The 25165-nt window shown below is 37.0% G+C and overlaps 1 protein-coding gene across 4 annotated transcripts in view; it reads right to left on the bottom strand.

The window, feature by feature from the left end:
* ASXL3 (ASXL transcriptional regulator 3) overlaps positions 1–25165 on the bottom strand; it is a 133115-nt gene that overhangs the window by 34159 nt on the left and 73791 nt on the right. For 2 of the 4 annotated variants that reach the window (XM_072327683.1, XM_072327680.1), the window contains 4 exons: positions 24556–24677; positions 12156–12273; positions 11104–11223; positions 6015–6178 (listed from right to left, as the gene is read on the bottom strand). In XM_072327683.1, the coding sequence (XP_072183784.1) occupies positions 6015–6178; positions 11104–11223; positions 12156–12273; positions 24556–24677 (524 nt within the window). Of the gene's footprint in view, positions 1–6014; positions 6179–11103; positions 11224–11340; positions 11357–12155; positions 12274–19572; positions 19951–20985; positions 21621–24555; positions 24678–25165 lie in introns of those variants that run through there. The other 2 variants (XM_072327681.1, XM_072327682.1) reach the window with 2 other exon arrangements.

A 25165-nucleotide genomic window follows, 5' to 3' on the forward strand; every position in this document is an offset into this window, starting at 1 on the left:
CTCCATCTACCACCCTGCTGTAAGCCTCTGGGAGGCACATTCTGTTCTCCACATTAGCTCCCTTGCAGCCCTACTCCAGTAGCAACACTGGAGGCACTGCAGGCCAACCCTTACCCTTTATTAGCATTTTGCAAGGAAGGAACAGTTGAAATGTTTCATTAATGCAGTGCATCCTTAATAGCCACATAATTTGAAGTATGCCAGTCCCTTGTGTCTATGAATGTTGCCATTTATGTCCACATATTAGTTACACTCTCATAACAGCTCCAGCAGAATGTCTTTTAAAAAGGGGATTTGTGTAAAGGCTTCCCCACTGGAGGAGAGTGGTTTTATCAATTATTTTCTCTTTTTAAAGTACTAGTAATTATATAAATGTAAACAGACCTGGTATTGCACAAAAATCCCCTTTTTAAGCACTAAAAGCTATATAAAATTTGGAAGGAAGGAGAGGGGAACAAAAGCTTCACTGGAGAAATAATAAGAGCCCAAGGCTCTCACAAACCAGAAGGACTTGTGGAAAGATACTGCAGAGAGAGCCATGGCTCCTGGACCTTAAGCTTCCAGCTGGCTTCCACTGTTGGGCCCTAACTAGCTATACGGAGTTGGACATTGTATCAGACAAATGCAGCTGCTGACACTGCTGCACTAGGCATTCATGAAGGTGAGACATGCTGTAAGTGTGAAAAGAGCTTGCAGAAATGAATACATTTCAATGTCACGGTCGCAGGATGGTAAAAAAAACAAACAACACTCCAGTTCACACTTTTGAAATACGGTGACCAAGCCTCCAGAGAAAAGAAAACAACAAAACATGAGAATGTTTGTTATATGTGAGATGTAAAACTTCTAGGTACGGAGAAGTGATGATACTGAGAAGGACCTCAGAGGGTGACTGCAAACAAGAGAGCAAGCATTCCATTACAACCTCTGTCAGAACAGCCAGATCAGAATGCAATTACAGTGAGCCCCACTGGACTGCACTAGGGAGGCTAAAAGAATATTCCTGTAGCTAAAGCCAACAGAGATTTTAAATTAATATCCTTCAGTCTTCATAGTCTTCATTTCATGTAAAGTTTGTTGTTAATACATGAATGTGAAATGTGCAGACTTACCCATACAGCTGTGTTTGGGAAAAATAAAATAAAATAAAATAAAAAAATAAAAATAAAAATAAAAATAAATGAAAATTTACTGGCAGCATAAGGACAGAGGAGCCAGCCAGCTGGGGAAGTAACCTCTCTGAACTCTGATGCTCTCTAGCAGAGCTCTGAAATTGGAGACCCAGAACCCTACTGAAAAGGCAGCTCATATGTTATGAAGTCTCTCCATCCACCTAGTCCATAAGATAGCTATATTTAAACTACTCTACAAAGTTGTGCAAATAAAGCAGATTACAATGATCCTGTGCTATCCACATTAAACAATAAAGCCAAAGAAAATGTCACGGAGAAATGTGGCAGAAAATGACCTTCAATTACTACTCACACAGGGGTATCACTTTAACAGCTTGTTAAATACACTAAGGTGAAAAAGATACGTTATATTTCACTCTCTACCTCAACATTTTCCTCTGAACTGAGTGCTTCTGTTATAACCCTAAAACAATTTCACTGTAGAACTCAAACATGTACAGGAAAATAATAATAAATATTTGAAAGCTAGTGAGTTTTCTGATGATAGAGAATTGAAAAGGACAGCTAAAAGGTTGTGGCATTAGAAGAAAAAGGCAGCTGAAGCATGAAATGGTAACAACTGAGCTACTACTACCCTGTAATTCCACGAAGAGATGTAAAGCAAAGCTGGGAAGAAATAACACTCACAGGACTAATTTCTGAACAGAAAGAAAATGCTGGAAATATCATCTTAATGTACTGATGAAGTTAAGAAAGCAGACAGGAAGATGGTTACTTCTACAAGGAAATAAATGTGAAAATAAAGCTTCACTTCTTTCTTTTAATATAAATCTCATCCACAATAAAACTACATTAGATTATTCTGAATATAAAGACTAAAAACAACTTCAGTTGTCGGAATAGGATGTACCAGGTTTCTCCCCATGTCTTCTACAAGTGTATGGTTTTTTTTCTACAGTATTCATTCTTCTCCCCTGCAGAACTCAATGACATGTATGGGAGCAGCAGCATTTTTGGGTACAATGTTACTTTTTTTTGAATGATATTATGCCAATTCAACGTATACAAAAGCAGAGAGGTTTTGAAATGATATTTTATATATAACTTTCTCCCAAATTACTTCTAACTATTTTAAATAGAACAGAGAAAATCACTAGTTGACATTGACCTGTGCATTTTTTCAATGCAAAATGAGAGGTAACCTTTGCAAGGTGACACGATCAACTTGGAAGTGACAGCATCAACTTACATTGAGCAGGTGAAGAGAGAAACACAAAACTTGAGCTGACTGTGACACAACAAGATGCTATCACGACACTGACTCAAGAGACAGTCATTATTCAGAAGTTCACTGATTTGGCATTTATTACATATAATTATCAGATTGATTTATTAATAAAAGTAAATATTTATCTGATGAAGAATTCATTGTTCTTCACTTGCAGAGTGTTCCAATTAGAGCAGAACAGAAAAATTATTTGCTGGGATTTCTTATAATTGAAATCCTTTACGCCAAGTCTTTGCTATACTTGCATATTTTATTATTGACAATTCAGCCAATCTCACAAGGAATTCCCCAACAGGTTCCTGTATCAGCTGAATTTTAATGTTTTTGAGCTCTTGAGACCATTTAGGTTGACAGAGGGATAAACACCTGGATGTCGCATTTGCAGACATGTAGCTTCCAGTATTCAATGATGCAAAATTTTGGAGCAGCCTACCAATCAAACAAGTCTGCTCATGGGTGCTTCTGTGAACAATGTCCTCATATTACTTCACTCAGAACCCAAATGAAAGTAAATAAAATCCTTGGTGAAACCTTGCTACCATGACATGCTACCCCCATGACTGCCAACCTGATGAATTTTTCTCAAAGGCATTTTGATTTGAGAGAATTATACACAGACCTCATTGCTACTGAAATAAAATTTAAAGAACTATACAAACTGAATTCAGTTTGTAATGTGAGAACTCATGGCCAACATCAGCACAGTTGTTCTTATCCTCTTTCCATTCTGGCATAACTTTCCTAACACTCCCTGCTTCGTGTAGCCATAAAGAGCTTCCAAGACTCTTCTGCAAAACTTGGAAGCAAATGAAAAAACAGAAGAAACTTCCTGTGAAGATCCCAACTTGTCCCCAAACTTTTTTTGAACATATTAGACTAACCGGGGTTAAGAGAGATATTATTTATTTATAACTAACACACATACAGAAAAAGGAAACCTCGACTCCCTTAACAAATGGTTTCTAAAAATGCTTATTCAAACTGACATATGCATGACAAGTTTCAGCTCAGTACGATTTAGGAAGGAGGAGTTATACTGCCCAGAAAAATGGTGTTTATGACAGAAACGACAAAGGCTCATTCATCATAGGATTTTTCTATGTGGAACCGTAATAAAGACTAAATGAGACTGCACTTCATTAGTAATTTATTTCACAGGTCACTATATATACACAAATAGCATAAATCTATTACATCTTTATTGTACCATTCATTACAGTACTTCATATACTATATTCACATGACAACATAAAAATGCGGCTATTTCTGGGGAAGAGAGCAGCCACCAAGTGCAGAGCAGCACACAGAAAGGAAAATCATCAGAGCCAGAACTGCAGAAGTAGCAACGCCCACAAGAAAAGGACAGCACCAAAGAACTAAATTGAACGCTCAAAGATAGACAGTTAAGTCAAAGTATACTTTTATTCCATTTTTGCTTGACTGATATCCCATTTGATTTAGAAAGCAGAAATAAAGGAAGAAGACTGAAAGCCCCTGCCATTCTCAGTAGGAGCGACTAGCATCAGAGGCTCTCAGCAGAACTTTCTAACTGGAATTTACTCTCGCCCTCACTTGATCCTTGAGCTCTGCACTGGTGTTTGCCATTTACCACAGGAATGAAAAGCACATCAATTCCATTGGTTTCATCAGTCCGTATCTGGGAATGCTGCTCTTTAGGTATAGAAAAAAAAACATTCTCGGATGCAACTCACTCTCTGTTATGACCTCTGCTAAGTAAGAACTTGGCATAGATCACTGCTACTTTATTCTCCAGCAGGTAACAATCCTCAGACTATCACAACTGGAGGCCAAACATTTTTATTAATCCTCAAGAGATGAATGAAGACCTTGGCCTTCCAAATGTATATTAAACATGGTATTCTGCACAAATCCTCTGAATGCTCTAAGAAGAACAAAGATAGAAGGACACCTGTAAATGTCTCAACTCTTTTTTTGTGACAAACTATCTTGGGAAGCAATAGTATTCAAGGATGTAACATTGGACCTTTGAAAAAAATATTGTGTAATGTATACATTATGTGAACATTCTCTAAAACACTGATTAAAAGGAAATGTGTTACTCTTAAAGAATGAGTATGATTAAATTCATTCTCTTGATTTTCTTGCCAAAATCTCAGCTGCAAGAAATATATTAAGAAGGGAAATGACATGTCAGTTCTAGAGCTTCCAGGTTTTGGTTTTTTTTTAATAAGTAAAGCCATTGTGCTTGCAATGCAATGTATAAACACCAGGATGTCTGATGGTTGGAGAGAAAATAAGATTTTACCTAGCAGATAAACACAGACACATACACACATATATATACACACATACAAATACACGCAACCTTAATGGCAAATTAACTAGAAAGAGAAAAGAATTCTAAACTCTCTAAACTCTCAGTAAAATGTTTGTTGGGCACAAAATTAAAACCTACTTTATGGCAGGGGGAAACATTATTAGGATTTGTCAATACTGGTTTTAGCTGCCTTGTGGAAGCTCAAGAATAGATAAATTCATATTGCTTTGACTATGACTATGCTTTGTAATGTTCTCTTTCAAATATCAAAGTGCATTACTTTAGTCCATAGTACACAGTAACTAATTTGGTAAGAGGTTGAGTTAATGCACATCAATACGATTTTTTCTTTCCCTTTTTATGTCATATTGTACTGCTTTCCCCTGGGTTAGTGTGATAGAAACTACTGAGTAAGAGCTTAAGAAACAAATTCACAGCATTTACATACTGATTTAAGATTCAGGTTTTAATTGATTGTTTAACAGATCTGCATCCTCTGGTTTATAAATATGATGTGAGATACTGATCATCTAAAAAAAATTCAGTGGTTAAGTTGCCTAGGAATGTGTCTGAATAAATCCATGAGTAGCCCCCACTGTGATCAGTCACTGTTCACCTATGGAAGTCAGGCAAGTGTGTAAATGACATTGCTGTTGGACCTGTTTAAAAGCTAGACATGCTGGAAAGATTTTTTCTCGCTCTAAGAAGTCTGCAGTCTAAACAACAAATGCACAAAGGACTAAACACTGCAGGAAATCACACGAAGTTGTGTTTTATTTCCCTGTTTTTACTTCTCAAATCCTTCAACTTTGACAAGTGATTAATAACCAGTATAAGTCTACAGCTGTGAGCTTGGACAAGATGTTTCTTACAAACGTATGAATGAATGGACTCCAGTGCATCCAAATAGGGTAGACGTATATGTAAGCGTGCGTAAAAGGGGAAGTGGAGAAGAAAACAAGAAGGGCATTGCTGCCACAATAGAAGATTGGAGATGAAAACAGAGATGCTCCTAATACCGTCTTGAAGTGGATGAGTTTGTCTTCAACAGTATAGATAAAAAGCTAATTGAGAGATCTGAAAAGTTCAGAAGATCTGCAGAAGCTGGTCAGTGCTGAAGTAAACTTTACATTCATTCTACATACAACAGTTTTACCTAATTCAAGTATGGAAATATTCTTTTAAGTCTTCTCTAGAACAATTTCTAGTCAATCAAGTCAGTAGATGAAAACACACTGTTAAAAAAAAATAGTCTCAATAAGTACAGAAAGAAATATTGTGTTTTGCTACTTACCTGTCTGTCTACTTCTGGAAGCAAAAGCAGGAGGTACTGTTGAAAGTGCTGAGGTAAAGAAGCAAAGGTGTGTTTATTTATTAAAGCCCTCAGGTTGGTGTTCACTAGAATAGATCCTGGTGTTTCTATGTCAATATCCTCAGCTTTGGTCCATTTCAAATGTCCTGGAGAGAAAAAAAACAACAACCAAGAAATAACTTCGAACACATATAAAGAAAGAGAATAAAAAGAATTCCTCTTTTTATGCTTTTAGTTTTTATCAGTTTAATAGAGAAAGCTCCAGAGAAATGGTACTCTCAGATGGTAGCAGCATTTTCTTTGCGAACAGCTTATTGTATATTCCCTGTATTTGTTTCTTGAGATCTTACAGGATTCATGTTCCAGTCAACAGCACAACAGACACATTCTTACTTTCAGCTCAAGAGATCAACTCAACTCAGCAGAAGCAGATAATTTTCCTGTCATGTCATCAACATAATTCTATTTCCAAGCAAAAGGCTGATGCCAATCAATCATTATGGAGAGATTCTCTTGGGCCTGTGCTCTGCATTTGCAGTGCACTATGGTTTACCTAACTCACTCCACAGACTTGCTAAAAACTACCTGTGTGAATAGACAGTTATCACAGAGATGAGAATATTACAGTGTTAATTTAGTGTTTAAAAACACACATTTCTCAAAATTTTTGTTAGAACCTATTATCTAAAATGAGCAACACAGAGAAGACAACAGCAACAATTGTCAGAAGTCTACAAAACACAGTCTATAAGGAAAAATAGAACAAGGACTACATGGGGAAGGGGAAAATATATAAAAAACTGAGCACAGGCATAAATGTCTTTTTACTGCCCATAGTGTAGAGCAAATGAAGTAATCTTAAACACTTGCACAGTAAGAAATATTACTGTCAAGGTAATACAAATCTTCCAGCCACCTAAGGCATTAGATTATCATAGAATCATAGAATATCATAAGTTGGAAGGGAACCATAAGAATTACTGAATCCAACTCCTGGCTCCATATAGCCCCACCCAAAAATCAGACCATATGTCTGAGGATGTTGTCCACGTGCTTATTCAATTCTGGCAAGTTCAGTGCTGTGATCGCTGCCCTGGGGAGCCTGTTCCAGGGCCTAACCACCCTCTGGTGAAGAACCTTTTCCTGATATCCATAGACAGGCATTTCAGTCTCCATCAATGGAAAAAAATTAATAATATGTAGAGAAATATCTGTCAGGAATGACAGATGTACAGCTGATTTTGCCTTGTGACTAATGGACAATCTAGGTCACCACTGGAAGACCCATCTGTCCTAACTTTGCTTTTATTTCTATGATAATATTACTAGACAAAGCCACTCACTACTGCTGTGAACCTTTTTGCCTTCCAGTCTTAACATACTATGATACACAATACAGAAATGAAGGAAGTGAAAAGCATACATGGCCACTACAAATCAAAAACATCTAACTCTTCATAGGAAAGTCCTCCAGGTTTTGGTCTGTTGTACTTGCAAATATTTCAGAAATGATACAAGAGGGATCTTAACTCATTTATGCATAAACTCCCGAAGAATCTCTTAAAAAGCAATTTTAGAGGTTATTCTACTGCTATGACCAATGATGGTATTTGACATTCGCACAAGAACTTGTAGCAAGAATTATAACTGTTTTGTTAAGAATATTTATGTTTTTTAAATATGGTTATTTGGACATATTATTAGGAAATTCTCAAATGCTACAAAGTAAGTGTTAATTGTTACAGTAATAAAAACGATGCAGTTGTGGTTTAGATTTCTTGGAAGACTATAATCATCTATCCTGAAAGGTTACAGCATCACCCACAAAATGTAGAAATGAAAGAAACTGCAGTAGATTTGTAAATTCTGCAAGCTCCCCTTCAGTCACAGCCTCCCACAAACATTCTTGTAATTTCCTTTTACTTTTTAGCAAACAATAGTAACTGAATGAGACAAGCATTACTTTGCATTCAGCACAAGATATCCTTTTCCAACTCAATTCTAACATACTGTATTTCAGCACAGCAAAATCTCCACTATGAACAAATGAATGCCCTGTTATAAAAGACAATTGTGAGGAAGAAGTGCTCATTTTCATGAATACATCACAGTAAACTGTCCTCACCATCTGTTCCACCCACAAAACATGAATGCATAAAGAACACAATCTCCAAGTGTAGCACAAGTAGTATGATGTAACCAAATGTAATGCCTGTACATATACTTCTTTCTATAATCAATAAAGAATATACATCCCTATGTTCTAAGTAACTCCAAAATAAAGTAACATTTTCCCTAGCTGATGATTGATATTCTATGGAAAGCCATACACATATAGGTGGTCCAAGCCAAAACAAAAGATATGATTGCAAAGTCAGTAACATCCAACATTTAATAGTGAGAAGTCACCAATACAGTAACAGAAATTCAGGTCTAATTCTGTGTGCCTGATTTACACGTTTTCCAGTTATTTAACCTGCTACCATTACAGGTTACTATGGCAGCTTTATCAACATGAGGAAGAAACATGTACACTACTCCTAGGATTGCAGGCTACTAGATCACTGTGAGTGGTGAGCACAGCCATGGGAAAAAGAAAGGAGAGGGAGAGGGAGAGGGAGAGGGAGAGGGAGAGGGAGAGGGAGAGGGAGAGGGAGAGGGAGAGGGAGAGGGAGAGGGAGAGGGAGAGGGAGAGGGAGAGGGAGAGGGAGAGGGAGAGGGAGAGGGAGAGGAGAGGAGAGGAGAGGAGAGGAGAGGAGAGGAGAGGAGAGGAGAGGAGAGGAGAGGAGAGGAGAGGAGAGGAGAGGAGAGGAGAGGAGAGGAGAGGAGAGGAGAGGGGAGGGGAGGGGAGGGGAGGGGAGGGGAGGGGAGGGGACGGGAGGGGAGGAAAGGACAGGAAAGGAAAGGAAAGGAAAGGAAAGGAAAGGAAAGGAAAGGAAAGGAAAGGAAAGGAAAGGAAAGGAAAGGAAAGGAAAGGAAAGGAAAGGAAAGGAAAGGAAAGGAAAGGAAAGGAAAGGAAAGGAAAGGAAAGGAAAGGAAAGGAAAGGAAAGGAAAGGAAAGGAAAGGAAAGGAAAGGAAAGGAAAGGAAAGGAAAGGAAAGGAAAGGAAAGGAAAGGAAAGGAAAGGAAAGGAAAGGAAAGAAAAGGGGATCTGTTCAGAAAGACAACAAATTTTCTCTCCTGTACCCCTCCTAGATTTAGGACCATTGTTTCAGGCTTCGAGTTTGTAGTCAGATTTAGAGAAACGTTTCAGAATTACAGAGAAAGTAGCAACTCTGGAATTTGACTGTACACCTGTTCTGCATAGCTACTCATAACTCTGAGAGACAGGAGTTTATAACAGAGCAAATGTCAATGTTTTTCATATTGTTTTTCAACAGAAAAAAGACATTTTGAATCCTTATGTAGCTGCTACCACAGTTTGGGCACATCTCTGGCCAGATCAGAAATAGAACCTGGAGGATGAGAGAGAAAGACAAGTGTACAGCCTTTGAAAAGAAGGGATTAGACTTCAACATAAAGCATTACCCATGAAAAGGGTGGAAAATATATGTTTCTACATCAAAGTATGAGAGTCAAAATAGAGGGACAGAAATCACAGAAAACTCTATACAATTTTTCCCACATTCCAAATACGGCACCTCAAAGGACTGTAGAATTTATCCTGAAAGCTACAAAAAAGGAATTCATTCTATATTTGGTACCAGAGGCCATTTTGATGAATTATCTAGGGATAGGGAGGAATGGATGCACCAAATCATGTCTCAGTCTCACAGCCAGAGGGAAGTTATAGGAAATTGAATATATCTTTGCACAGCAAAAACTGTAATACTGAAGGAGTATTATCAGTTTTGAATAACACCATTTGATCAACATAGACACTACATAGCCATCTGAGATCAATAAATATTCTGCCAAAAGATTATATATGAAATCAAATTACAATTTCCTGGGAGGCTGTTCTATGAAAGAACTCACCACAAACAGGTAACAGTATATTTAACAAGCAACCTATAATACTAAGCAGGTAAAGTACCTTCAAGTTATTTTGCAGGATTGTTATATAAGAAAATAGATGAGGCCATTCATAAAGAAAAACAATCCTATAACCATGAAAACAGACATTAAATAATTTTTGGGATTATTCAACCACTATGAAAAGCTTGTTTGCAAATATTTCCAATGTGGTCACATTGCAAAAATCTTCTCTAAATGATTCAGCAGTCTGCTGAATGTTAAAGGTCTTCTGTAAAGAAACAGTTATGTAATTATTTTACTTTACTTTATACAAGAGAAGAGTCTTAGTGAATAGTACTTTTTCTGTTCCTTAGGGAACATTTCCAATTATGTTTCATGCAGTGCAGAAAAATTTTCCCCATCATATGGAGCTATCGGAAATTTACTCTTAGCATCTCTTCAGAGAAAATTCTTCATTAATTACAGATCAACATCCATGAATCATTCTGAATAACATGGAAAACAAACAAACAAACAAACAGAACAACCAGAAACTGTATCTACCACCTCAAGAGATGTGGCTGCAAAAATAATTAAGGATCCAACTGAAGAAACAAATCAGCCAAAGAAATAGAAAAAATCAAAAATGTTGTGCCAAACCCCTATGTGACACAGAATAATGCAAATGAAGGAGAGAATTAACTTAGAATAGAAGAGATATGTAAGAAAATGCACTGTTCTCTTTGGAATTAAGCATGCATTAGACTGCAAGTAAACTTAACAGTAAGAATACCTGCTACTCCACCCCTTGCCACCCGCCCAAAAATCATAATGCAGCAATCAGAAGCAAGCTGCTAAATGACCTCTGTCTGCACTTGCTTAGGTCTGTCCAATTTAAAAAGCAAGTACAGAAAAGCATTCTTGGGGAAAAACAATCACCTGCAGATTTTCAGAATAGACAGAAAAAAAAGATACTTTCTTGAGAAAAGGTCAACTTCTGAGTTTAAGAAAGAGACTGGTAAATCAGCAGCACGAAACTTTTATATACAGCACAGAGTTTCTAAACATCTCTAGTACAATAACAAATAAATGCGCTTATTTTACTCCTACTCACCTAAACCAGATTTTTTTAACCTCTTTAAGTGCTGGCTTGTTTGTTTTCCAGTTGGAGACTTTTGTCCATGTTTCATCTCTTTATCAGAACCATCTGCTTCACCATTTTTAGATTCAGATCCTTAGGAAAAAACGAAACAAAGCATGATACTGATGCACTCGTATCACCAGCTCTCCCTCCTCCCTGTCCCCTTGCTACACTGTAAACACAGCAAAAACGGGATTAAAGAAAACTGACATCTACTTGCTGAGAGGCAATGCACCTTTCTGGTCACAATACGATTTCTCATCATCAGAGGAAATGGAAGAAGAAGATCAATAAGTCAATTACGCGCTGAAAACTAAAGTTTACTGAACATTACAGTCAATAAAAATGTTCACTGATCTAATAAAAATAACGTTTTCCTATAACACACAAGGGATATCTTTAAAAATATTTTAACCTCAAGCTATGGGGCAGTAAAGCAATCTAAAGGTGAAAAAAAGATCATTTTTCTGTGAAGTAACGCTTACAGAATAGAGATGCCTGGAAATACAATTGTCAATTTGTGTTAAACACAGACATAAAAATCTCTTAAAATGAAGAAACTTAATCGGAGCTAAAGGTCAAGGTTACACTGTGGTGCTAAGAACGGCACCAGAACAAGAAAAGCTAACAAAAGGATCCTAGGATTGCAATACAGAATTGAGACACAAATTCACATTCACAGAGAAGCTCGCCTTTCTTCTCTCCTCTCCTTTTCATGGCCTTGAATACCAGCATGTGGTCCTCCATTAGAGTTCCAGAGCCAAACATAATGTTACTTTGCATTCCTTTAAAGCTGCTGCTATTATTAATTGCCATTTCACTGTGTGCCTTCAGCTCTTTATTAAAATTAAAGAAAAATCTCTGTCCTTGAGTCACAGATTTGATAAGGAAATAAAGGCATTAAACAAAGGCTCCAAGCGACAATAGTATTTTCAGCAGTCTCCCATTCTGTATGCTACACATCTGACTCAGAGGAAGGCTCTGTGACTAGCACTGATCTCACAAACAGTCCTTTAGCTATTTACCTGAAGGTGAATCCGACTGCTCATCAGACACCTTTAATGGTGTCAAAACAACACGAGGAACAGTCTTGTTTACCATCATTGAGACTCCATTTCTTCTTTTCTGCTGTTGTCTTAAAGCCTATAAAAATGATAAACAAAACATAAAAATGTAACAAAAAAAAATACTGCTCATAAGCGAATTACACGAGACATTTCTCTACCATTATACTGAATCTCTTAAAATAAGCGTAATTTACATAGTCACTGAATTGCCAGATTTCACATTTGTCCCCTTTATGTCATTTTCCTTTAAAATATAAAATCAGGCTTTTGGTTATAAAGAGAAAGATACACCTCAGATCATTTTCCATTACAACTTTGACAACAAAGAAGCAGATAATTGTTTGCTCTACCTTAACGGCACAACATGATAACCCATGGAATGTGAAACTAAGAATTCCAAGTAAAAAAAACGTAAAATAAATGTTTCAAAACAAGAATAAAAATATATATGTCTGCACATCTCTCGCAGGTGCATCCTCTCCAGTATACTGCTCAGTCAATCAAGTTAACACAGAGTGTCATCAGTATGTACAGCATGTAAGGACTACAGTATTGATGCACTCACTCAGCCGTGAGTAGTGCTGCACAAAATCACTGAACATGGCAGGAATCATTTATTTTTGTGAAGGGAATCAGTCCTAATCTTGGAAACCTTGCAGCACTTGGCTTCTGCCTGCTTGACTTTGGGCATTAACCTTCAGAACACGAACATGATGATGTTCTGGCAAATCTCGGGAAAAATGATACAAGAATAAATCTCTACAAATGGAAGTGCTTTGTGTTTCATAAATGGATCGAGCACAGGGTTGATAACGCAATACCAAATATTTAAAGGTTTGAAATAGCAAACACCTGACAGATTGTTTTATGTGGAAAATGATACTTGATTCAAAAGATCTTAAAATGTACAAATATGAATGCTTGCACATTAATACATTTGCAAGCATTAAAATTCTGGAATTAATCAGGATGGGCTGGGCTTAATACAGATCCTTTCTATTCTCCTGTCTATTTTCCTGCACAAAATTACTGTGCACTCTGTTTTTGTAAATGTAATTTGTGTTATGATCTTGGGGGAGCTTTATTAAAGTAATACTATATCAATAAGATACATATTTGATATCAATTAGTCCTGTAGTTTTATGAGCACAAATGATTAAAGACTTATAAGGATTAAATCTTTAATTTCAATTAATCTTCAATATTGTTTCAAAACATTCACATAGCTAAATCAAAAAGAGAGAAAAAAAAGACTCTTGAAAAAAAGAAATCAATATAATTCCACTCTTCTAAATAACACACTATACAACATAAAATACACCAAGCCACATAAAAGCTATTTCATCGATTAACCCCTTTTATAGTACACTTCTTTAAAGACACATGAGCACTGCCCAATAAAAAGCAAATTACAACACTCAAAATCAAACACAGAGAAGAACCTGGTCAGATCTGTACTGAACCAAAGACACAAAGAGAAAGCAATGAAGAGCAGCCTACAGAAAGACACAAAATTCATGTGTATTGGGCAAAGATATTCATATTTATGGATAGAAAAAATATAAAATGTAAAAATGTCACAAAAAGTACCCCAAAATTCCAAAAATTATTCCTCAATGCACAGACCTGCCAACCCAGGTATCAAAACAGGTCACCCTCATTCAACAGTGATGCCACTCAGATCATAACAAATTGTCTACTAAAAATTAAGTGAAAAGACAACCAACTACTGTCATAACAATATAACGATATAACCACAACCAAATCATTGTATTATTGTGCCCCAGAGCCTTATTTACATAATGAAGAGCAAAGAGAAAATGTCCAACCTCCCAGACAAATGAACATGAACCCCAAAATAAGTCCTACATTCTCCTTCAGTTTTCAAGACGAATTCCACCTTTACAAGGGCCACGACCTTGTTTCCAGTACCTTATGAAAGTAATATTTTAGTGTTTTATATCACTGCCACTACACAGGGAGATTCTTTGAAAGCCTTTCATACAATTATCCACGCTTTAGACTAATGGCCACACAAAGGAGAGGTGAAAGGACACGGTGAACCACCCACATCAGGTGATCAGTGTTTGTAGGCTGCAGGAAACACGCCAGCTGCAAGAGCAAGGACAGCAGTACCCAGCCTTTGCCAAGCAGACTACTCACTTACCTTAATTTTGCCAGCACAGGGTATGCTATGCTCACATGTCTGTATGGAACAGGAGCGACCATCCCAGCATGCCCCAACCAAACCCTCAGTGCCACAAAGGCAAGAAACAGAGTGGGATCTGTTTGACACTACTACCAGTGGTGTGCTGCTACATAGCCCACTCATGAGCTAGAGGCTAAGTGCCTCAACAAGAAAGAACAAAGCAAAATCTTAAAGAAGCACTTTTCTTGATACATATTTGTTTTACAGCATTTCCTTCTCTCTCGAACATTCTTTCTTTCACTGGCAGTCCCTCCTCCAATTCCTCCAGTCTCACAACACAAGGGACAGATCACCAGGTGAGGGTGTATAGGGTGACTCAAGCTGATAATAAAGATGCGTATGTGTGGACAGACAAAAGTCATGTTATAAAATGGAAAAAGACAAAACAAAAAAAACAAAACAAACAACAACAACAACAACAACAACAAAAAAAAAAAAAAAAAAAAAAAAACACCCTAAAACTAAGCAAATACCAAAATCTAAGTCAGCTTTAACACAAAATGCCAATGAACTATGCTGTGCCCAGAGAACACACTAACAATCGTACCTGTGCCTCTCTTTCCATTTGTCTAATGAAAGCTATGGAGTAGGAGGGGAGTGTAGTAAAGTATCAATTAAATAATTTCACATTTGACATGTATAGTTAAGATATGGCTGAGATTTTGCTCAATCACCCTGTTTTGTGGAAGAAATTATACCCAACTAATCACAACTTTTTTTTTTTTTTTTTTTTTCCCAATATGTCTACTTTGAATTTAAAGCTGCAGGGTCTAAGATTGAGAATAGACAAGTCTTTGCATGAAAACACAAGGAGCAAACTAAGTCAACTGCAGATTGAAGCCTAGTTACTAGTAAAACCAAACACCAGAAGGAGTTAAGTATAAACCAAGGACACTGAGTGCAGCCTCTGCTGAGGACAAATATACAACAGCTCTACATTTTGCCTGAGGGATATTAATTTTAGGATACAAGACTACTGTAGGATAAGACAAGAATCTTGTATCCCAAGATTAATTCTACTTAGCTTGGAAGTCAATGGGATTATTCAGAGTGAAATATATACCAAATGCTTTGCTATATTGAGCCTTCAGTGTACCAAGCTAATTTAGTGCTTTCCTTGTCACTTTAATCAGATAAATCTTCAGTTTTAGCTTTTCTCGTGAAGGGAATAAACACAAAGTAGACAAGTAAAATTTGTAACTACCTCTGAAGACAATGAGAAATTTTATAACTTATTCCAAAGAAAAATGGTTCCAGAACTCATTGTAGAAGCAGAAACAGTAACTAACGCAAATGATATTGGCATCTTCTACTGACACAGCCCGTTGCATCTCATCCATATTTAGAGATATATGATCTCTGGATCTGCAAGAAAGAGCCAATGGCTCTACCAAATGATAAGGTGTCATTTTTACTGCAGAAAGTAAGATAGTAATATATATAGTGCATGCAATAGCTTATATAATACATATTTTTTCTTAATGAGATGATGCTCTATGCTTACACTTCAAATGTATTCAGTCACTTTGTGCTAAATGCTTCAGTTAAAAAAAGCTGCAAGTTGTAAGTTCCTAGAACTGAGAACTGTTACAGCAATCTGTAAAACATTACTGTCATCCTATCTCTACAGCACATAAATAAAAAAGGAAAAAAAGAAAGTGAAGGTTCAAGTGGTATACAAATTAAACATTAAAATCTCTATTAAAATCACCACCAAAGTATAGTACTTACATCCAGCCTTTCACAAGCAGATTTGCAAAGGACATCTGTGAATCTCTTGCACATAATGAGTATGGAGAATTCCCAATATTCCCATTCATAAAACAGAACCTGTGACCATCTGTTGAATAACACTGCCACGGTCATTATACAGGCTTGGTATAATTAATTTGTTTAATAAAACTATTTTTATTGCCAAAAACTTTAAGTAACTTGTCAATCTATTTTCATCCAAAGAGCTCAAAATAACATAAAAAAAGAGTCATTCAAAATCAAACTCTAAAGATACATGCCAGAAGAGAAACATTATGCAATTAACACTGATTTTCTAGTTTCAATCTGTTTTTTATAAATAGGTGGCAAGAACAGGTCTCCTCTTTTTTAGGGAGTTTATGCCCTTGCTGGAGTGTAGCAGCGTGTGGAAGGATTCATGAATGCCAATATATGTTCTTAAGAGCAATCTTTTTGTATAAGTAGTTGCTTTTGACATAGGAAAGACTTCTTCAACTAAGCGACAAGGCAGTAGACTCTATTCAATTGAAACAAACAAAAATAAGTGTTCCTTGATGCAGGAGAGAAAGGATACTTAGACTATAAGGTAGCTGGAGAGAAGGGAAAAATACATCCCTCAAAGAGTCCCAGAAGTAAAATGTCAAGCATTATGCTCTCATTTAATGCTGCATAGGATTTTTTTTTTTCATTTTTCTTTCCCACATCTTTTCAACTCATAATGAAAAAAAACAAACAGCCTACAATTGAACCATTAATGCAGAAAATCGCTTTCACTTGAGCTTAAATGCATGACACAATGAGAATGTTAAAAATTAAGTTATTGACAACAAAGATATGTAACAGTTGGTTGCATTAAGCAACACTGTCCCAGATTTCTTTTTGTTACATAAATGTCAACTCTACATTCTAAAATTCATATCATGAAACATAACCTTTGAAGTTTCACAGTTTATGGATCAGAAACATAAAGCTATGGAATCCTTCCATTCTGCCATGTAAAAAACACATGATATAATAAACTGAAAAGAAGTCTACTGCATGAAATCAGTAACAACACTCCATTATAGTCATGGATCCTAAGTTGTCAAAGACAAAACAGATTTATAGTTTATCACTGATTCCCTTAACACCACCATAAAATTCCATCTTTGTCCTCTCTCTCATCCTCAATTTGTTAGTAAAATTAAGACAGGCTTTAATTCCTGTGTTTCTCTTGAATTAAAATCTCAGTGGCAACCTGTTTCATGGGTACACAGAACAGTTAAAAAAACGCCACAACACTGTAGCAAGCATCACAAATCATGAAGAGCAAACATATTATTATTCTTGGGATTCCACCAATTCTTATAGTAAACATACGCTGAAAGTAGTTACAGGCATGCAAATGTATAATTAAAACAATAATGAAAATCTCCCAAGGAAACTGCTACAAAATACAAAGTATAATTTCCAAAGCATGGAACAAATTAATGTACTTCCAGCCAGACTTGTACAGCAAATATAACAGTACTGGCACGATGTCTACACAACTGATCATTTGGAGATGAAAAATAACTGGAAGTTCTCTGACCTAGAGATTATTTTTAACTTATGGTAATCACTTATAGAATAAGTGTCTGTTCTTGGCCAATGCTACCTTCTGACCTTGTGATACTCCTGTTTATTTTTTTGGAACATAAATCATTTCTTGTCCCGTATTTGTTTTTTAGATCTCTAGCACTCAAGGTCTTCATGCACAATTACAGGTATTCATTAACAGCTAAACATTTTGATGTGTTTTAACAAACATGAAAATAAAGCACATGGGTATCTGTGGTGTAGAGAGAATGCACATTCCTCCGCATGTCTCCATTTGCAAGCCAGTCCCACCTTCCATAGGGGTAAAATAATGTATTCACAGCTACAATTGATGCAGATCACAACAGATTGCAAAGTGAAGTTTTTGTTTCATTTCCCAACCCCAGAAAAAAACAGAAGGACAAAGCGATGTGTTGAATGCCTGTTCTGCCTTGCGTGTGAATGGGAATGACAATGACACATGCACTAAGTGACTTATTTTTGTCTAAAGTGAGGAGTGTATTTAAAAAAAATCAAAATGCTGTAATATGATGTTAATAATATCTACCAGCTGAAAAATACTTTATGGGAAAGCTGTTGCTTGACATAATAAAGCACATGTAGGTTAGGAAGCAGTTTGCATGAAGCAGTTTAAAAACAATCTAGCAATGTCAATACAAAATCTTGAAACAATAAACAGTATTTTCCCTGAGGTCATATTAGACAACATACTACACTTGCAAAGGGTACAAAGTGTAGTGGGGGGACTACAGGGCTAAACTACAATCCTCTAGATAAAAACATCTTGTCATATTACATCTCAGAGAAAGTGGTGCAGCAATTTACATTGCACTGATGTAAGCAGTAAGAGTGTAATGTCTTTATGCCAGATATCCTGCTCCAGCTTGTATTCTGCCACACACCCTTACACCCCGAGCATGCAGCTTTCTGGAGACCTACCCTTTCTCTCAAAAGGCCAACTATTTCTAGGATGCACTTTAAAATCAAGGTCAGATTCATTTTCTCCTGGGTCTTATTTTGTATGTAATACAATATTAAAATCAAAATCTGTTCTTTTCATATGGCTGAGAAGAGGGTATTCACTTAAGAGACCCACTGCCAGTATATGGAAGAATCACGTAACATTACCAGAAAAGCTTTACTACACACTGTACCCAACAAAACTGGACTCCTCTACACTCATAGTATTTGTCATCAATACAATACTTAGAATCAATCCACCTTAAACAGTTCTGTAAGGAAAACATTATCAGATAAGTGTAGTGCTTAAATTTAAACCATTGCCACTGGTTTGGTTGTCTAAGACTTGAGAGAAGCAACAGCATCTACACAGCAGATATAAGAGAGAGCTTAGAGAGTTTTTGACATAGATTTGGGAAGGGGACTGCAGTGTGTGTGGGTGGTAAATTTAAATAAAGTTTACGTTCAAGGGCATATTTTAAGTGAAGGATCCGATCTTACCGTGAAGAGGAGTGGTCAACAATGCTTCAACATGGTAGTTTTCTAAAGTTGTTTTAAGATTCTTTTAGATATTTCTCAGAAATTCTGAAAACCACATTTATTAAAACAGCAAACATGCAGGACAGCTGCAAAAAGCATGCTATGCAAACAACCCATTAGGGAAAACAAACAAGCAAATGCCCCAGCAACTGGAAGTTAATATTTAAAAAGTGGCACTAAAAGAATAGAGGGATCATTTGGATTCCTGCCCTTTTCTTTCCATCACAAGTAAGGGCTGAGGACCATGGGGATGACCCAGAAAAAAGTCCCATAAATACTGTCTTGCGTCTTACCAAAGCACTGTGTTGAGCAGCTGGTACATGCTGCCCATGCATACGGACCTTTAGAGGGACATACCGTGCAGCCTGCCTTCGGGCAATGCATGTACTCCCTGAAGAGCTCCTGCTGGAACTCTTGCTCTTCCAGCTTCTTTTCCCCATTATGCAGTCTCCCTGCCATAGTTTCTCTGTCCTCTTCCCTAGACTTGTCTTGACAATCAGAAAATCAGTTTAGTTTAGCATCTTCGAAACTCCATTTTCCTGAATGCACTTTGTAAATTCCACTGTCCCTTCCCATGTCTCTCTAGTAGTCAAAAAGCAACACATTTTTCTTGTTTTTCATTTGTTGACAGGAAAATTTGTCAAGAATCATCACTTATGTTGCCAGACATCTGATCAAATGCTTCAGCTAGGGAGCCAGAATTCTCCAACTGTGGCCTTGATAAATCTGCAGTATCTGAAATGAAACATAGGAAAATGGTTAATGTAGGCTCTAAGACAGTGTAACAAATTCTCTATTACCAAGGAATTCAGTACAAGAAGTATCTCTCAGTTCACAGTGGAATTTCAAAGATTTTTAGGAAGTCACCCGGTGCTCAAACTCTACATGATCTGGTCATATTTACAATAATTTCCTCTGTCATCTTTATTTCTTCAAGGGTGGAGATGGGAAAGGAGGGCAGACAATCAGGCTTGTATCAGAACATACGAGTGAGTTGTTCCTCAACTGAGTCAAAGGACAGACACCATAGACGGAGTCATATGGATTAATTTCTAAGGACAGGAAAAAGCTTCAGGAGAACCTGTATCTGGCTGTAGTCAAGGAAAGAAGTCCTAACAGAATGACCATGGAGGGAGCAAGACTGGTGAGTTTGCTCTTTTTCTTCTCTCAAAGCAAGGTAAGAGGTATGCCTGAGCTGGAGAAAGGAAAGCAAATCCACACCAGAGTCAAGGGAGTACAGGATTCTACCTTCAGTGCAAACCTAGGCACATGGACACCTGTGTCATTAAAAAAAACAAACAAACAAGAAAAAAATCCTGATAAAACAGTTCTGTGTATTTGGGTAAATCAGGGCTAAGTCATGGTCTTCACCATCCTGCTCCAAAATTTAATCTTCTGTTGCTTCATACTATAGATTGGATTCTAAAACCAATTATAGTTATGCTAGAAAAGTCAGCCTGAAATATTACTTGGAGCAAATAGGTCTGATGTCCTGTAATTCAGAAGCAACACATGAGCCAAACAGTAACTTCCCCACAGCTTTCTTAACTGCTTGGGGCCTGAGAGCACCCACTGAAATGAAAAGGGGTGTGGAACTGCCACTTCTGTTCTAAGAACAAATCATATGGATGGGTGCTTCCTTCTTCATGAGAAACTGCATCTACCCACTTCATGAATAAATTAGTGGCACATATTACAAACCCAGCCACCAAGCATGCAGACAAAGCCCAAAGTTAAGAAAAACAAAACAAAGCAGCAGCAATAACATACCTTGAGTAGATTCCCTTATTTCCTGAGCTTGTCTCCTCCCAAACCCACTTGGCTGCTGTCTCTGGAGTTTCTGTCTCTACAAAGAGATCTGGATGCCCAGCACAGTCTCAGACATGTCCTGGTCTGTATTCAGATTCTGAGTCTGAATGAAGTATCCTTCTCTTCTCCCAACAGAAAATTAATGGGTACCCTTCTTGGTGCTGATTCCAAAGTGCCAAAAGTGAGGCAGGATTTTCTTCCATGTCTGAGAGGTCTAATATCATCCCAGACATCGTTATATCACATCTTCAAGTTCTTTATTCTTTCTTGGTACTGACTCAGGAACCAACTGGTACACTGATGGACAAGGTACTTGGCTATCACAGTCCAACAGACACTAACACCACCTCAATGTCCTTGATATTCACAATGTGCTCACGTGTTACCTATGTGAGGCCAGTTTGCAGGTATGATCATTTCTTCTGATAAATGTTCCAAGAACATCTTGATAGATACAGACAAATCTGTACATAGTGAAGACTTCCAGAAAAAGTAACACCTCAAGTCAATGGAACAGAAACTGGACCAGAGAGGAGCATGGTAGATACTATGTCATGACTTGACATCCATACTTGAGTTAGCCTTGTCCAGAGCAAGAATAATTCACACAGTAGTGTGATCATGTGCCACTGTTAGCAGATGCAGATGTAGTTCAGTACATTCCTGGTAAGAGGTCCTTACATAGGTTTGCATGCCAAAATCCTCAAGTGTGAAAATGAGGTAAATCAGTATGGAACTGATCAGTATTAATGGGAAATCAGTGTGTGACAGCATGCCATGAACACCTTTTCCAGTGTTACTAGATATGCAACAGCTGGGCACACATACCCAACCACTTCCAACAGCAAAAGGGAAATAATATCTACAAAATCTGCCATCAGAAAGATGAGCATAAAAGTCAGCTCTACACCACAGACTCTTTTGTCTAAACTATCATGAATAGGACTGTTGGACTTTGCAACCACTATTCAGGATACTATTCAGAATCAAAAGTGAAACTTCCTCAAAAATGAAATAAGCATCATGAGATACAGTTGGTGGTGAAACAATTGAAATCCTTCTTCCAGCAAACCGACACTATGGAAGGTTGTGAACCTAGAAAGTTTCCAGAATAAAATGGCAGCCCAGGCTTTTTAAATGTGGTGAAATAAGGTCTGAATTGTGACACAGACTTCCTGAGAGTCCACAGGAACTGTGAATCTCCCTACCCCCTGTAAAGCACCCCCAGATCCACTGCTACCTGAGAGAAGTAAGACCAAGAGCTAGGGCTCAGAACATGCCCCTTCCTCCAAGTTGCTGGCATAGCTCATGAAATTCATTGTCATGGCCAATCTGATTCACAAGAACATCCTAAAAATGCAGGTGGTCACAAGGAAACATAAGATTGCTCTTTGCAACCTAAACCCGGGAATACCTCTATAATTAATTAAAAATCAAATCATTTGTAAATCCAACATAACACTTTAAAGAGAATGACATGTCCACAGTGACTAACAAGTAGATAAACAGTGGCAAGAAGCTGCTGATTCAAGCTCAGATCTTCAGGCGTACTTCACATTATCAACCTGCCTCTCTCTTCAATTTTAATGGACAACAAAACAAATACACACAAAATTAAGCTAATCAGAACTCATTGTTTTTGAATGAGTAGGAAAAGGGTTGAAAGATTATTTGTAGATTTTCATTCAATGAAGACTGTTAAGAAATAGAAAAACCACAAAAGCTAGGGAAGACCTCTTTCTGACATTAATGAAGTATAAATACACATATGTGTTTATACAGCGTAAGTATTGCTCAGAGCAGGCTGATGGCTCATCATTTGTTACTTTAGCACAGAACCTGTAAACTGGTATCAATTAGAAGACCACTGCATACAACTGTATGAATTGTTTATGCATTTAAAGGTACTCCAGGCTGTCATTTGTACAAATTTTGTGTTATGTATCCACAAAAGCAACAGAAAGACTGGAAAGTAAAAAAAATAAAATTCCAACAGTAATTTTATATATTAATTCACTGCTGAAATATATTCTTCTCTGCTACCATATCAAATTAAATTAAATCTGCAGCATGCGTATGGCAGTAGCCAGCACCTGAAGCTTTTGAGAAAAATTAAAATGAAGGTAAAATCCTCTACCACTCCTACAATGAACACAGAGAACTGATAGTTGAACTAATAATCTCATACTCTGAAGTACAAGATCTAATTACTATCAACTTAATTAAAACTGATTTCTTGCTATTGATTACTTAACTTTCAGATGTTGCTCTAACCCTATCGCCTTAGGGAATATTTTCAATGATTTCCATCCGTGTTATGATTGTTTACATTAATTAAGCTATTTTGATTAGTTTGCTATTTTTTTAAACTGTTCTCACTGCTATTCATCTGGAATTGCTCTTTTTTTCCCTCCTCTCTGCTCCACCCATACCTAAGTTCATAAATTACAAAGGATTTATACAGATGTTTCAAGAAAGTTGCATGTGTTTCTCTCAGTGATCATGCAGCTAGTGAGATGCTTTGTGCTCATTGCCCGACTATCCAGACCAAGCAGTTGTGAGACCCCAGTCTAAGAACCTTCCCCAGTCCTCAGAATGTGTAAGTACAAGAAAACCTGCTGCGGATAATACCAGTCTATTCATTTTAGTGGATTTAATTCAGACTCCATGAAAACCTAAATATAAATACTTAAATGTTTCAAGAAGGCAACATGGACAGGCTTTCCTTAACTTAAGCCTAAATCAACAACTCTGTAATAAACTACTCTGTGAAATACTGAACCTCAGTTAAACAGAACTAAGAGAGCAGTTACAAGAAAAATATGACATCTCATCAAACTAATGTTTTTAAGAAGTTATATTTAATTTTTTACAATATTTATGTGACTAAAACAGATTTCTACAAACTCAAAATTGAGGAGTTACTGATACATTTTTTTAAATTATCATCTTTTTTAGTTTTTCATTTGCCCTGTTGTAAGCTGAACTAATTTGGCACTGTTGGAAAATAAATTTCAGTTACACTTTCTGTTAAGAACTGATTTTAATATGTAGTTATTTCTGCAAAGTTTTACTATGTTACTTGCAGCCTAACTCACCCAAATCAGAAGTTATTCAAAAACCAAAATCAATCCCACTCTTACTCACATAGTATGAAAAAGAATTACTAAGCAGGCCGTAAAGGAAAACTGAAGAGCAAGTATATCCAGATTCTTACTACCTGTAGAACTTACTTAAGCCTCAAATGAAATTTTCAGTATACGCGCTTACATGGAAAAACCTGGGATGTGATTAATGCAAACAATTCTGCTTCCTTGGAAAGCACTTAAGAAAACATCAAAAACACAGTAAATGGCAGGACTGCATCACTGGTAAGCAAACAAAAAAACAAACCCTGCAATGTGCCATTAAACAAAGCCCTACAAATCCTCTGAGAAATGCCCTGAAATTCTGCTGATGTCACATTCTCACATTCATATCAGACACCCATGTGGAGAACAGCCAACTGACCTGCAGTCAGAAGGAGCTTACCTGCTTAAGTGCTTTCTTTGTGTGCTGCTGGAAGGAAGATACTAGCTTGCTTTGCACTGGTGCATTTGTAAGGCTTGAATCACGACTGGAAGACAATTCTTCAGATGTCTGCTTTGGGCAAACTTTATAAAAGAAAAAAAAAAATACTGTTATGGAGGTTATCTTCTCTGTATCTTTCTTGAAGAGTCCCAAGAAAGGAGAAAAAAAATAGCAAGCACCTGGAAAACAAAGAGCTTGTTCTACAAAATTAAACTGATCCAAAAGAGCTGAGAATCTGGTCACACTGTAAATAAAAGTGTTTCTTCACAATTAGTTGTGCCTCCTCAGGCCCTTTCCTTGCAGCTCTGAAGACCGCAGGTTTTGCTTGTTGGGCCCTGAGGGTAACTGAAGGGATCAAACAAGGGCTCTCATACAGAAGCCAAGCAAAAATGATCTTCTTCATCAAGTCATTTCTAATGGATTTCTGCATTTCTAAATATGTACTTTATGTACAGAAGACACTGATGACCCTGTGCTCTAGAAATAGCAATGACTTCTTACGAGCCAGACTACTCCATTTTGTACATATTTCTTGGCAAAGGTAAGAACACACACTTGCTTGTTTAACGGG

Source organism: Excalfactoria chinensis, chromosome 2 (genome assembly GCF_039878825.1).
Source record: "Excalfactoria chinensis isolate bCotChi1 chromosome 2, bCotChi1.hap2, whole genome shotgun sequence".
NCBI classification, from domain to species: Eukaryota; Metazoa; Chordata; class Aves; order Galliformes; family Phasianidae; genus Excalfactoria; species Excalfactoria chinensis.